This window comes from Falco punctatus (assembly GCF_963210335.1).
Source record: "Falco punctatus genome assembly, chromosome: 9".
NCBI classification, from domain to species: Eukaryota; Metazoa; Chordata; class Aves; order Falconiformes; family Falconidae; genus Falco; species Falco punctatus.
In genome coordinates this window covers 12,863,358-12,879,285 of record NC_137589.1, presented here as the reverse complement: position 1 = coordinate 12,879,285, position 15,928 = coordinate 12,863,358, and the positions used below count along the sequence as shown (strand labels likewise).

The 15,928-nt window shown below is 39.7% G+C and overlaps 1 protein-coding gene across 1 annotated transcript in view; it reads right to left on the bottom strand.

Annotated features, from left to right (window-relative positions):
* Positions 1 to 1,121: 1,121 nt before the first annotated feature.
* Positions 1,122 to 15,928, bottom strand: part of CHAT (choline O-acetyltransferase) — a 34,381-nt gene continuing 19,574 nt past the window's right edge. Inside the window, exons 9-15 of the mRNA XM_080402822.1 lie at positions 15,535 to 15,635; positions 15,204 to 15,332; positions 13,960 to 14,082; positions 12,308 to 12,449; positions 9,082 to 9,144; positions 4,952 to 5,089; positions 1,122 to 3,232 (exon numbers count right to left, since the gene is read on the bottom strand). Of these exons, the coding sequence (XP_080258948.1) occupies positions 2,987 to 3,232; positions 4,952 to 5,089; positions 9,082 to 9,144; positions 12,308 to 12,449; positions 13,960 to 14,082; positions 15,204 to 15,332; positions 15,535 to 15,635 (942 nt within the window). The 3' untranslated portion in view covers positions 1,122 to 2,986. The remainder of the gene's footprint in view (positions 3,233 to 4,951; positions 5,090 to 9,081; positions 9,145 to 12,307; positions 12,450 to 13,959; positions 14,083 to 15,203; positions 15,333 to 15,534; positions 15,636 to 15,928) is intronic.

The following is a 15,928-nucleotide window of genomic DNA, read 5'->3' as shown; positions in this document are numbered from 1 at the left end:
TGTGCATAGACCGTGTATTTTTAAACCTTAGAAGAGAACTTCATTTGTATAATGCAAATAATTTTAAATAAGAACCTAAGAAAACTGCCCATTTCCTGAAATCCTTAAATAGGTGCAGGTGCAGCATGGGACCCTGATGTGTGGGTGTAGGGGTTGATTGAGGAGCAGCACAGTCCCTTATGCTTGCAAACGGAGACATTTGTAATGCCCTGTGCCCTGAACTTTATCTATCTGTAATTTAATCAGGACCCTCCAATTTAAACATGCCTGAACCGAGCCTGCAGTTTCTCAAACAGGGCCAGGCACTTGGCAGATCCCACTTTTAGCAGGGGCAGTGGCTGAGGTTAAGGATGTATGCAAATGCCTTCCCCTGGAGGGACTGGCTTCACTGAAGCTGCTAGTTTTAGGTATTCAGGCTGAATGCTAAACTCAGAGCAGTGAGTATCTAAGATACAAGTATGGAATGGTTAGCTAAATAAATAGGAAGTATGGGTGGTCATGGTTTTCTTCTTCAAGTAAAAATATGGTGTTAGTATTTGCCAGTATTGCAGAATCTGAAACACCTGTTACAGCAGCTGTAGACAAGGGGCTCTTAATGATAAATTGGTATAAAATTTCAGGTGTGGCTGTAGTTTCTGCCTGAATTCTCAGTGATTGTGTATTGAGTACAGTGTCTAAGCTACTGTTAAAATTCCAGCCAAAAAAAAAGTAAAATGAAAACATGAGTAATATTTACAAATAAGCATCAGTAACTATGGAACTAGGAATACAAAATAAAATTGTACATTTTGTTAGAAGCAAATTAATAAATAATTAAATAACGATTCACAGCATTTTTATACACTTAAAATATGATTATAACTTTTAAACATACAATTCTATGACGCAAAACACTGCTATGTTTATGTTAAAAATGTAGAATGCATTTGTAGGGACATGAGAACAAAGCAAAAGTACTGGGAATGTTTAAAAGTAATTTTCATAATTACAGTATAGGAATTATTTAAAATCGTATTTTGAACAGTATATCCATTAAGTGAATGTCTGGCTTGACTAACAGTTTTCTTGGGGTGTGGGGGGGTTGTTTTGTTTTTTTGGTGTTGGTTTTTAAAAAAAAAAAATTTTACATTTTAACTTTGGGGCAGTTTTAATGCCATAATATTATTTATAAAATCTAAAAATAGATTTCACCTTTGGTTTGAGCCACAGCTCATGGAGTAATGAAACACATACATTTTTAAGTGAATGCACTCTCAATCACTGTAAATCATCACAGCTGATTTGCTCCAACACAACTGACTTGCTCCAATTGATCATCAGGCCCACTGTGCTTTCATAGATGGGGTTGTGGGTAGTCTTTGTCCAGCAGACTGCTTAATTGCATGTACGCCCCTCCAAAGAGGCAGTAAAATAAACATGGACACATATAATCTACTGAATCTGTATCTAGAGTTCTGCGCTTCCAGTTTATTGTAATAAATCTGTTCTCCTGCTTTTAGGCTTGAGAGTGCTTACGCATGTGATTGTTCAGCCTACAAAGGAAGAAAAGATGTCTCTGCTTCTCCACAGGCAAGTAAGCAGTCCCTGGCCAGGCCTCCGAGTGTGCTCCAGCTTGTCTAGCAAAGGTTCTGCACTGGAGCTAGTAACTAAGTGTCTTTAGTCAGTGAGTAAGCTGTATTCTAACAACGGTGACTGAACACTCCTAAGCAAGACAACATATTTCAGCTTAAGAGGAAGTAACTGAAAATAGCAGTCCTTGGAAGGATTTGTAAGTAATGAAAGAAAAGAGATAATGAGAAAACCCTCAGGGTAACACTCACAGAATATGGAAATTACCAGATACTCTAGTATTTTCCTGACTGAATTTACTGCGTATTGCAGAATATGAACCCTACATTTACAATTTAAAAATATAAAATATAAATCCTCCCAAGTGGGACGATGCAAAGCTGATATGAGTACTAGTACTCCTAAACTGGTATTTATAGCTCTAGCTTGGAGACTTCCTTATATTGCAAGTTTGCCTTTTCTTTCTACTTATTTATTGCTCTTTAATTTTGTGTGGTTGCATATACTCTCCTGCTAACCACAGTGACTAAATTCATTCCTGTGCAAACAGAAAAGGTCTTAAGCAGGACTGAATTGCACTTATGCTTTGTGCTTTGCCTCTCTGTCAGACTGGATTTTGCACACTGATAGAAAGAAATAATTAAGTCAATTCATTACGGAAAAAATTCTCCCAGTTCTCTGTGATGGATCTTATCTCCAATATGCCACTTTCAGAACAGGACTGTGCTTGAGGCAAGTGCAAACCTGAATAAAGGCTAAATTATTTCTGCAGCATTTTTGAACTGGGGGAACACGCAAACACTAGTGTAATCTTCCTAAACCCTGTTGGTGAAAATACACAGTGGCCACTTAAAAATAATCTGTTTTCCTTATGTAGTAAATAGCATGGTGGTATTAAATACTCTACATTCAAATTTTCAAGATTTAATGGCATCAGCCTATTATTTACGATGTCACTCTCAGCGTTCCCAGTAGGGGAATATTTTAATTTTTTTTAACATGCAAGTCTTGCAGGAATAGATGTGAATACTTTAGTGCTACTTGCAGGGGGTGTTAATTAATTGGTGTGCCTTAGTATTTAATTTATGTCATAGACAAACTTACTCAATTTTTTAGGTGATAAAAAGGCATAAGTTAATTATGGTTAGAAATAGTAGTACAACTTGTATTAATTCTTCCTTCATTTCAGCCATTTGAGACCAAACCTTTTTTTGCTGACTCTCAAGCAAGAAATGGTAGTTTAGTATGTACAGGGTTTTAAATGTTGGCTACAATGTAAAACAATGACATTTTGGTTCTACACTAATATATTACTAGTACTATCTTGCCTTTGAACAACTATATTATTGTTTCTTCCATAAGGTGGGTTCAGGAGAATAACTCCCACAGCCTCTTAGAGTTTGTGGTCACTCTGCAGCTATGTCGTTGCTTCTTGTTTAGCAAGTGGCTTTGCCATAGTAGGATTGCATCTACTGCACAGATCTCTCATTTCTAGGAGACTTTCTTCCACAGCTTTTGCAAACACATCTGAAGAGGTTTCTTTACAGTCTTTAAAGCTTGAGATGCAGAATAATATATGCTCTGGCTGAGGGTTATAACATGCCCCATAACCGTTGGGCACCACAGGCCCATAGCAGCAGAACATTTCCGTAGTAGTTGGAACCTGGTTGCAGGGAGAAGGTAAGGAGTGATCTCTGGTTAATGAGGGCACCTGAAATCGGTTGGTTAGGAATGAGGAAAAAGATAAGCAAATGCTACAAATGCTGAAAATGTGGTGAACCCCCCTTGTAAAATATCACTTCCTTCAGAAGTCCAGACCTGGAGCTGACACTTTGAAGGTAAAAGCTGATCTCAATACTGAATTCGGTTGCTCTGTTTGTTTGCTATTGTTTGGAAACTGGTATCATTTGAAGTGGATATAATGTATAAGTTTTCTCACTTTATCTAGATCTTTAACAGCTATAAGCTGTGTTGCTGATAGATGGGTTATTTTTAAGGATGTATGTAATTCTGATACATAAAGTTATGATACATAAAACTTCTCTAAGGTTTTAAATTTCTTAAGGTTATCTTAAGGTTATATTAAACTTGTAATGGGAAGACTGTAATCAATTAGAGAAAGTAGTATTGTCCATTTCTAACCACCATTTATAATTGTGTTGTTGTATAAAAATATTTTAATGCATCTAGGTGCTATATGTCTATGACATGTGAGTTTAATCATGGCATAATGCAGGAGTGAAACACTTTCTCCTGCAGAAAACAAAAGACGTGTTAGAAATCTATATGTTTCAGACTCTGTGTACATGGGCCTTCACAAATGACATTTGGCTTTTTAATGGTCTAGAACAAGCCATTAGTCCTGCTAATAGAGCCATAGAATTGTCAGATAAATTTGCCGTGCAACAGCCGAAGGCCATAAAGCTATTCAGAAGCACTCTTTGCTCATGGATAGTTTCTTCCAGAATTTATGTAGTAGTATGTTGGTTACATTCACTCATGTCTGAAAGCCTACAAACATTATGACAAGATCAAATTACTTATTAAGGTTTTATGCTGTAGCATGATATTATAAGTCTCTTTTGTTGCATAGTTCCAATCTGTGCAGTTGGGTTAGTGTTTCAGTAAATTAATTCCTACAAAGATTTCTTCTTTCATTAGGACTGCTACTACATGCAATGAAACATTTAATTTTTAGGCTGTATGCTATAAAGATGTTTCCTTATTCACAACATTAAATGGAAGAAGTGTTGACTCTTAGAGTATCTTAGTATGGTTGCAAATAACTAAAATCCGTAAATGTCTGTAAATCCAGGATGCATGCCTGCGCAGGCTGCAGTCTTACACTGAGTAACTGAAGGCTCTTGAAGATTTCAGACACAGCTACTTTTAAGAGTAAAATTTCCTCATGGCTCTTGGCTTTTGTTTCTCAGAGTGGCAGCCTGTCTGGCTTGTGGCTGTACTGTCACTGGAGTAAAGAATTCACACTAGAGCTGTCACCTTAGGGGAAGGATGAGAAGAAAGGGAATGGGAAGATACATAGTTTGGGAAGTGAGGAAACACTGAGCCCTCATGCGAATTGTACTAAGCTTGTTTGTGTGCATTTCCAGAATTTCTGGGAAGGGGTTTGGGATGTTGCAAGGGAAGTGATAAGTTCAGTATTTACGGTTCTGATTTTGTGGGATGAACCAAAACTAGATTAAAATTCTGGAGAATTTTGCAGACTTCTTGATGGTTCTTGATGGTAACAGATTTTTGTTGTAGTTTGTTTTGGTTTTTTGGTTTTGGTGGTTTGTTTTTTTTAACTGTGAGCTACAAAGTCTGGCAGAACACAAATGAATTAGCCTTTGCTTAGCAAGACCAGTGAACAGGAGAAACTCACCTGGCTGGTTGAAAGGATGAATCGATTACTTGTCAAATATGTCTCATCTGTAAATAACTCTGGCAGTTCCTTGAAGTGTTCCCGTGCCACCTCTCTGAGCCCCAGCAGATGATTGTCTATTGCCATTCCAGTAATAGCCTGTGTACGACATGATAAGATACCAGCATTTAATTGAGTATGGAGACATTTTCTTAGTTGTAACTGCCTTGTTTTCTGGTCAGAGTTGATGAACTTGGTTTGGATGATGTAATGCTGATAATGTTCAGATATTACTCTGAGTACGTACTTGGATGATCGGTAACTAGAAATTCATACGGTGCTCTGAAGATGTAAAAATTAGGAAGGAGCTGGTCTTGAGATGTACCAAGTGCTGATGTTATCTGGCATCTCTCAGAGCTAAGTATCATGGGCTGGGCTTCCAAAGCCACTGAAGGGAGCACATGGGACACTTAGAAATCTTTAACTTGTTTTGGAATTTCCTGTGTGTCACTTGGATTGTATTTCAAGATAGCAAGACAGATCTGAATTGAAACAAATTTATCTTTCATTGCCTTGCTGCCTGGGTCTCTCTGGCAGGTAAAGCATGTGCTATTCCATAGAACTCGTATCCAAAGATCTGGTAGATGTCTCCAACAGATTTAACAGTGATCACAGAATAACAGATAGAATTGCCAGTGATCTATCACAGATCTACTAGCATACCCCACCACTTAAGAAGATTGGGGTTGTGGACACAGATGCCTTCTTGATTCAATTCACTGCCCAAATATGCCACTTCCCCCTGCCCTGTGCTGGATTATCTCAGGGGCAACCATTACTTTAGCCCTCGCCCTAATGGGGCAATTGAAAACACTAAATTTGGTAAGTAAGGATGGTACTGTAGCCCAGGTGCCATGAAGCCAGAATCAAATTAAAGAGGGCTTAACTAATGAGAATAATGTGCCTGACAAGCAAGAGACCTGGAGCAGCAGTCTAATTGCCATCCTACTTGCCCGTGTCTCTGCTCACCATCATCTCCAGCATAGAACCAGCTACGCTTGCCCCCAAACCCTGCTCCTGAGTGTCCCCAGTCTCCTCTCCTGATTGCCTGGGGAGGTGATCAGCAGCATGTGCAGTGACTGAACTTTAGTAGGGCCATGCTGGTGGCCAGCTAGCCAGCTTACAAGAATTATTGCCGAGCCTGCAGTAAGTCTTTCTACCACGAGCTGGATATGCTTGGGTGTTTCAGCTCTATCCAGCTACCTAATGCTGTAGACTTAAGGAATGCATTGGCTTTAAGGTCTTTGCCCTGATAGCAAATGTGATGGAAGATAGCTAACAGCATCAAAAGTCAGTCGTCGGAGATGGGCAGACCAGGATAGTTACAGACTTTTGTTTCTTTACAAAACCCAATCAAAATTTGTTCCAATCAGGCAGGAATTGCATCAGATTAAAATGTGCATTTAAAACCCTTCAGTCTAGGTTTATTCTGCTTGGTGGAAGCATTGATTATGAGGACTGAGCTGTAGCTTACCCCTTGTAACAGGCTGAAGCCATGGAGGAAGAGAATGCTGAACAAGGGACATGGTACTACACTGGGAGTAGAACCGATAACCCTGTGGCACAGGCCCCTTGTAACAAGGGAAAGAAGCAACCTGAGAGGAGGCAGGATTTAAAAACAAGTACAAACTTGGTTTTCCTCTTAAGGGGCAAATGGAAAAAAAAAAAAAAAAAAGCACAAGTTTGCTTAACCCGCTAATAATGCTTGAAGCAGGGGTTTGGGAGTGCATAATCTTGTTTGTCTTATTAAGGAGTAGGCACTCATTGGTAGAGGGGCTATTTGCTCATCAGCCCAGATGGAGAAAGGAAGCTTGCAAAAAAGTAGCATACATCAGGGCATGTTTACGTTGTTTTTCCCATAGAGGGAAACTGACTTGATAATAAAAGGAAATATTTTGCTATCACACAAGATTTATAAGGTTGTTAGAATTGACATTTTTGCAACATAGATCAATGTCATGTCTGAAGAGAGGCCGAGACAGCCTAATGAAATAAACTGTGAGTCAACACATAGGAAAAAACTGTGCTAAATTGAATTTTAGAGCTCCGCACTTAAGATAGCAATGCTACTAGTAAGCCCTAACAAGGGGAAATAAAATCATTAAATTGCTTTTTGTTTTATGAACTAGATTTTTTCGTTTTTCTTAGGAGCAATTACATTTCAGCCTGTTACACACTATTTAGTCAGACAATGTAAGTCTTGACCATAGTTTACAGGCACAGCAACTACATTGTGCTATTCTGAGAAAGAAGGGGGTACTTGGTGAATAGAAATACCTGGAGAACTTTTTAAATTTAAAGATAAGTTAATTTTCCTGTCTCAATTTTAGTATTTTTCCATGACCTACACGCGAGGTTGAATTTTATGAGTTTCAGGATCTGAAATGACTTGGAGGGGGAATTTTATGAAAATTTTTTCTTTTTATTTTGAACAGATGTTGTACAGAAATTCCATTGGTTGTGATCTAGTAGGCCTACAGTATGTTGTGTTCATGGTGAGGTTATGCTGAGGTGGTTCAGGTGAGACAACTGCCCTGAAGTAAGACTCAGCTCTGCTTTACAGGTGACACAGAGCCTCAGCCTCTAAGATGCAAGTTCCCAGCACAACGCTTGAAACACAAACCTGTTGTTTTGTGTTTTTTTTCACCTGCTTCTTTGTTTCACAGTCTTGGGAATAATCCTGCCTGAAAGCAACACTTCACCTCTCCAGTGCTCTGAGTATACCTTTGAAACCACCTCTGGAAGTGAACGATTTCTTGAATATTTAAACAGTGAGCAACAATGTGGGTTTGTTAGGCAATGGTCTGAGACAAAACCATAGGTTTCAGATTCACTTAACATAGCTGGTTAACATTTATTAGTTTCATAAGTGGTTAGACTAAGTTGTTTGTAGGTTAAGTCTGTGCCTGTCTTGGCACAAGTGGGATGTAGAGCATTAACTAGACTGAATTATCTAATTTTTAATCAACAGAAAATGAGTTGCATTTCATGCTAAACTGATTTCTTCACTGGGGTGTGTGTGTGTGTGCATCTCTTCCTTTTATTAGATGTGCAGGTCTTTAAAAGAGAACTTACTGGAATCATTCCCTCATTGTTATGACCTTGATTAGAAATGGCACTTTGGAATACCAGAGTACACTTTCCAAAATACCAGCCAGTCTGAGGATCAGGTCCCAGATAGGGACCTCTCTCTGCTAGGGAAGAGAAGCCTAAGAAAATCCATAAATTATTATTTTTAGGGGTGCTCTGTGTGTGTGGAATTCCTGATGTGTTAACAGCTGTCTTGAGCTTATCTGTAACATCATAGCTTATCGGTCTAAATACCTGTAAACTTGGGGGATCTGGATTTTGCAGTTGGATTTTTTTCTTATGCATGTTACACAGCAGTTGAGTTGGTTGCTTGTAATGCTTGCTTACTTCTCATCCTGATAAGGCTTTCAGCTCTCCACTTGCCGTACCCCATTAGAATACACCACTGCCACTTTTCTTGGCTACCCTCACGGCTAACATTTCATGTTGATCACAGGGTACCCAGAATAAAGGCTTATTTCATCAGACTACTGTTTTCCATTGCAAGCCTTTCAATATTTAATTAAAAAGTCCCTTTATTATATTTTGATTACAAACTCTTTAAGATGGAGGCCATTTTTTAATTGTTAATTTGTACAACACCAGGCTTAGTGGAGTCCTAATTTGTGGCTGTGACTCCTAAGTAAGACACAGATACAAATCATAAATGTTTTGCAGAAGCACATTCCGCATGAATATGTTGAATACAGAGTGTCATGTTCCATGACAGTTCTATATAAAAGAGCTAATGCCCAAGAATGATGGTCTTGCCACTGATGTCTAATGCAGAATTTTGTTATCTTGCTTTCCAGGAATTATTTTTTTAAGGTGATGTTAGTTAAATATGGCTATTTGGAGGGTGTTTGGGTCATTAGAAATTTTCAGAAGTGTGACGTGGCATGTACTTTTCTCTTCAAAGATGCCTACATTTTCTGATGCATAAATAGTTAATGATTGTATCTTCATGATTTTCTAGAACAAGCTAACTAGTCCTTATTCAGACAAAGCAGTGTTCCACTTACCAGAATAGTGTAATTAGTTTGAGCTGCAATTGCATCCTTAAATCTCTGCATCTTCTCAGAATCCTGGTGGGGGAATGGAAATATATCTGTTATTGAATAAATTCTCAAAGAAATAGCATCTTCCATCAATTAACCAGCAGCCAAAGAGCGAGCGTACTCAAATGTCCTTTGCTCCTGGTTCAGGTGTAAGTATTATTTATAAATGAAAAGCCATAGGGATTCAATGTCCTAATCGGCAACGGTGCCTGGTTGTGCAAGGGTTGAACAGGTTTATTGGTGGTAGTTTGTTTAAAGTCAAGGAAGAACTTGCAGTTCCTTTTGTGGATTCCTTCCGTGGATTTTGGTGAAGTAGATTACTACTAATGGAATTGCTCCATTTGAAGTAGGGAAAATAATTGCCTAGTGTAATTCAGTGTTTTCAGAACAGCTAGGCAGTATATTTTTTCCACAATGGTGTATCTAGACAATGACAGTGGTATTAATGACAGCCATTACTGATATTTTACTAGCCAGTCAAAAAATTACTCCCTGGTGTGAAAGGGCATCTAGAATTTTCCAAGGCTGCTCTACCCTGCACAGATTCCTCACATTTCAGATAACAAGCCAGTAAATTTTGACTCCTGTCAAATGACAGCCTTTTATATTGCAGGAACGCTCCTAAGAAGTACTGCCCTGCTGTACATCAAGTCCAATGCTACAACTTTTGGAGACCCTGAAACAGCCAGAAATGACTGGGTCTCCAGATAAACGGGAACCTTCAGCTCCTATGGACGATGAATGATCTTTTGAACAAAGAATTAATTTTAGAAGCCATTCAAGGCCACCATCAGGGACCTTCAAAGTACAGAGTCTGTTATTTTTTCATAGGGCTAGAGCTAGGCCTTAGTTCCCTTATACAGATTAAATTACCAAATGCAGTCTTTAAATCTGATTAATTTACAGCTATTCAAGCAATCTCTGCAGTGTCAGTTGCTACTTCTTTTACAGCAAGTGTCAAATGCATGAGATATTTCTCCTCCTAGAGAATCAATCCGACTTGATCAATCTTTGGTGACTGTTCAAGTTATCATTTGAAGATCATTTTTATTAGCATCAGATAGAAAATTGTTTTTAATTTAGTTTGGATTAATGGCTATTAACAAACAATATTTCGGGGAGTTCAAGGCTACTTAAACCAAGTGATGCATCTCTTTGTCAAAAAAAATAAAATTAACCCCTTCACATACCGAGGTAATCTGTAGGTCTAAAGAAATCACCTTGGAACAGGGCTGTATTAAGTGAATTTTGTTTCTAATGATACTGTGATAATAATACGTATTGTTTTGAACTGAAAGATAAAGATGTTCACATCAAAACAAAGATTTCTAAAAGTTTGTGGGAAAGAACATTCACAGATCAGTTTAAATGTCCTTTGCATCTCTCAGTGGACAAGAAGCCAGGAAAACTGTCAGTGTATTGGTTTGCATTATGATTGCAGGTTTTTCAGGGGGAATGAAACCATTATTCTCCCTCTTCAGTACTGCCAAGGCATGCGATATAAAGATTAGGGAGATGAGACTGAGCTCACTGTAGACACGCATGGCATTCTTCTGCTTGCCTGTGTGAAGCCGTACAGTTTAGGATGCAGTGAAAGGTGGGTACAATCTCAGATTTCGGTGGTTTAAAATGATGAGAAATTCTGAAGCTTTGGGAGAGCTGCAGAAGTCAGTAAGTGTTGGAATAAGGAAGGTAGGAAGAGATAGTTGGAGGGAACAAGAAGGATCTGGCAAAATAATGTGCTAGGAGCAGGTTGGCTCCTCCTAGGTGTATAGTCAGCCTGCAGCAATGTGTGTTGGGGCTGGGGGTATCCTGGGCACCCAAGTGTGGAGGGGAATGTGTGCACATATAATATCAGCTTCTAGTGAAATATGATTAAGAACCATGTTGTCAGACAGGACACTGATAGCAAATAACATCCTCTTCTTGTCTACTGTATGGTAGTCACTATGTGCAATAGTATGGTCATAATCTGCCTTGGATTACCCACTCAGTCTAGGGAGTTACTTCAGGTTTCCTTTGAGTTATCATTTTAACATAGAACTTATTTGAGTCTTGTTCATCATGAGCTAAGTTCTGGTCATGGTAACCTTAAGGAGACTGAAGAAGCAGTGAAGGAACAGAGCACTTCTCTGGGCAAATTTTCCTTATCCTCCGGGACATTAAAGCTTGGTTTACAATATTTCATTAATTTACACTTAATCCAGCCCAGCAATACTTCTAGCAATGCTATGCTAGATTCTGTAGAGCAGCCACGTGGTCTGTTTCCACTGGAGTGGGCTTATTGTGCAAAATAATCTATATTATGGCAGTGTTTTGCATCTGAACAGCCACCTGGAAATTCCCTGTACAGCAGTGAAGTGCAGTGGGTAGAAGCAGCACACAGAGAGATGCTGAGGGAGCCTCTCCAGGGATGGCGGGCGGGACAGTGCGCAAAGCTGTTTGTGCAGCTATGGTCTCGGCTCTCTCACCTGTACCTCTTTGCATCCTCATCTACTGTGTACAGTACTCATGCTTCTGGCAAACAGATGGTGTGCCTCAAAGAAAGGCAATTACATTTTTCTTTTTGCAGGATGATGTCAGGACAGTTTGGAGAGTTGTTTTATTAGCGTGATGAAGTTTTTTCATCACGAAGGTTCAGCCCCCTTGAGGATCCTTTAAAGCTAACTCTATTTGGTAGAAACATACCTTTAAACCCAAAAAGCTCAGCCAGAACATATCCACTTTATCCAGAAAGCAAAGCATGTGAATTATATCACTTCACACATAGCCGTCTGCAGCAGAGCTCTTTGCTGCAGGGGACCTGTGAGGCAATTCCCCTGGTGTGGCAGTATAATGATCCTGAACTTTGCATGTTCAGCCTAGATCTCGCCAGGGAGCTGAATTTGGATATGGTGATAGATCATTCCCGAGACAGTACTAAGTCTAAAATCAGATGATTTGTTTCTTGTAATATCATGCTTAGGCACCTCTGACACCTTTTTAGGCACCTTTTGGTGCTTAAATAAAAATAAGGAAATATTTATATTTAGCTTAATGGATGGTCTGCACAAAAAGCAAAATCCTGCTACCCTACCCTATGACTTCATGTTCTCAGTTAACAGTTAAAAATGAGAGGTTGGGGATCATGAAAGTATTATTTGCTTAGTGTTTTGCCAAAGAAGGCAGAGGGGGAACCAGGGCAACATACCGATAGAGCTGTCTTGTCATCAGTCATTGCTTTCACAAAAGCGAATGCTTCTGCGGTAGCAGACCTAATATTGTCAACTCTGCCCTCATCAAATCGGCGTATGGAAGCACTTTCGTAGGTAGGGACCAGTCTCCTATGGCATCTGAGAGAATGAATTAAGAAAAACGAAGAATAATTATTTTCAAGGAGTCATAAAGACTAAAAGAAATATAGGCTTGGTATATTTTATTGTTACAGCCACGATTTTATTTTTTGCATAGTATTCATCTTAATGTTGATAGAATTCTATAAGAAGCTTAAAAAAGATGGATGGTCACTCCTTTCTAATATGAGAAGCTGCATACAGCTGTATACGTTTTAGTTATGCATTGCCCATAAAAAATGACTTGCTGTGTAAAAACAAGGCTAGTAAAACTAAAATTTACTGAAAGATCTCAAGGAATGTTTTATTTGTACTGCATCACTAAATAATTGTGTAATTAATCATTTACTTATGGCATTGAAATATACTTTATTTAAAACAAGAAAAAATGCACTGTGTAAGAAAAATAGAAAACTAAAAAGGGAAAAGGGTGCTATTTGAGATGGAGCTGGAATGAAAAGCAAACAGAACAGTGTGAAGACTATTGTTTGATTTGGGTCCAGGTATATAGCTCCTGTTCCTCGCTTCAAGACACCTACTGTGCCTTCCAGTTGAAGCAGGAGTCTCGGAACATAACTGTCCCCTAAGGTTTTTGCTGCGTACATGGGATTTATATCATGGTTGGGATCCAGATGAAAATCATGGACCAGGTCATTATTGGAATTTGGTTAATGGAATACACAAATGGACGTTTAACAGCACTTAATGGAGTATGCAAAATGTGATAGGCATCTCTGGTTTTGACTAGGTAAAGACCACTTCAGGATTTAATTTGACACAATAAAGAATTGTTTATGAAATAGGCTGTTCTGCAGGAAACCATGCAACTGATCTCTAGCCTGGAGCATTAGCTGTTCTGACAACGTAAAAAGGAGCTTTTAACTTTGATAACACCATGGAAATTGGAGGGTATTATCAATTTTGGGGTGCCTGTGAAGAAGGAAGCAGCAGTAGTTGCTATCCCGTGTAGGAACTCTGATCTGATATGCTGCTGTAGTATTTTTCCCTGTCAACGCTTTTTGCCCTGCAGTGCAAGGGATGCGTATGTGTTGAGCTATGCGTTACTGCCACGGTTCCTCACAACCTACCTGCAGTGGCAAGGGAGTGCATTCTGCTCCAGGGACTTGAATTCCCTAGCTGCTTCTGCTGCTGTGGGTGGCAGGGTTGTCTACCACTCCCTGCCACATCCTGTCACCCTCTTCTCTATGCTGAGTGCAGGGACAGCTGTAGGGAGGGCACTGCCTGGGAATGGTGTGTGGTGGAAGGGGGATGTGGGGATGGGAAGGTAGAGCAAGGAGAGGGAAACGGAGTGAGGAAAAGGAGTATTCTGTCTTAGAGCCAAGTGGGAATTCCTATCTTGTCTGACCTACAGTCATTATGCAAGATCCCTCACTTCCATGCAGGAGGCATTTGTTTGGGTGCCGAGGAAAAAAGGACCCTTTGCATAAAAAAAACAAATTGTGAGTCTCCTTTTGTGCTGCCTTGTTCCTGTGATTTGAATTAACCTTACCTGTAAAATGCCAGCTGAAGTGCTACTTGAATATAGGCATCTGGGCTAATCTTTTGTTTCTTAATAAATTCCTTTCCATAGTTCTCAAACTTGTAGGCGATAAAGTCCAGGTTTTTTACTATCCTGGAAAACAAGCAGAGGCAGTTACTGCAGGGGGAGATGCAAGAATCTCATGTTCCATTTCCATTTGCAAATAAAACCCAGAGATCATTTCCTGCCTGTACCCACTTGGAGGTGAGCAGGCTCCTGCTCTGCAGACAGTCCTGCCCTTTGGTAACTTGTTCCTAGTCAGTAACTTTTATTCATGCAGGTTCTAGGCTGGGCTTGTTATCTGCAGCCTTAGCAGGAGCTGTGGCACTCAGGTCATTCTATTCATTTGAGTAAAACACTTTTTTTTTTTAACCATAGTGTTAAGCCTAAGTGAGGGCCTGCTTTGTTCTTGACAAATGTCTGTGAGATTTGCTAGTGTGAGAAATGGGTGGATTTAAAACCTGGTAAAGGGTGTAAGCTCTTTGCAACCTTTCAATTTAGAGGACTACTACCTTTATTTAAAAACAAAAAGGAATTACTCTGCATCCTGGATGTTCTCATACTCTTACATATGCTTCTAGTTACTTTGAGGTCTCGTCTAATTCAGTCACGCTGGACATACTTACCGCTGGTCATGCAGACAATACGGTCTCTACAGAGAGATGACAGGCCTGAGTGTTGAGATTAAATAATTTGGAAAAAAAATCTCTCATTACCACCCCTTCCCCCAAAGATCATGCAAATCTTTTACAGTCTGGAAAACTAACCCCTGTATGAGCAACATAGATGTAAACAAATTACATTCCTGAATTAAAATCGTTATTCAAATCAGTTGTATTTTACTATCGCATGTATGTATCCCCATTGTCCTGGCTTCGGCTTTAGTCAAGTCAAACCTGCAAAGTGCATCCACAAAAACAGCGGACTTGCATCCTGTGCAAATCAGACTCAACAGTTTTTCCAGTGGTCTTTCATTGTCCTAATATTTACATGGAAGAAAAACAGTGGTAATACAATTCCTGAATACAGTGAAGTGGCTCCAGTCCATGAGGGTGCTATCCTGCCAAGAGATGCTAGGTATGTTCAGCTTGGGAAGAGGAGGAGAAGTGGGAGAGCAGGGAGAACCCTCATGAGGAAACCCATGCCTGCACACAATGTGCTGAGTAGTTCCCAGCTTGCAGTCACTGTTGAGAAAAATGAGGCATCTCTTCTACCTTTGGAGTTTTTCTGCTGATGATGCCAAATGTGCCTGAATTTCAGGGGAACATTTCCATCTCAGTCTCCGTGGAGCAGGAAGCTCACTCACTGAATCGGCTCGGACTAATTTCTTGGAGCTTTCTTTCCTGTTAGTATGTGAGAAAAAAAAAATCATTACAGTCCCAGGAATAACCAATTTATTAAATACTGCTTTTTTAGGAGGTAAATGACTGGTTTCCAGGAGCTGTATGGGTCTTAGCGGCCCTGTGCATCAAGGGGAATTTGCGGCTGGCAGAGGCTTCCCAGGGGCTGGAGTGGGTACAATAGCTGTACTGAAAGGTGACTCACATGTGCTTGAGCAAGTGTTCGGTGCACTGCACCAGTACGATGCCATCAAAAGGGGAGTGTTCACACACGGTACCACAGATGCCATCTCTTCCTACCACAAACTAAGCAAGGAAAAGAACAAGTGTAAGATATATAGAGAATAAATCATTTTCTGGGTAAGATACCCAGGCTGGCAACCTAACCACACGAGAACAACAACATCTTTTGTTTTCTTATTGCTCATATCAGGAACTTCCTTGACTTACAGATTAGTGGGTGACTTACAGTCTTATCGCAGGAGATTTTCTTGTCCTGTGAATAGCATTGCATTGGATCCCTTTCATGCTGCTATTTCAGACTGATTCCTGCGAGAATGTAAATTTTAGCAGTTCCCACTGGAGTCTGGAAATAGGAT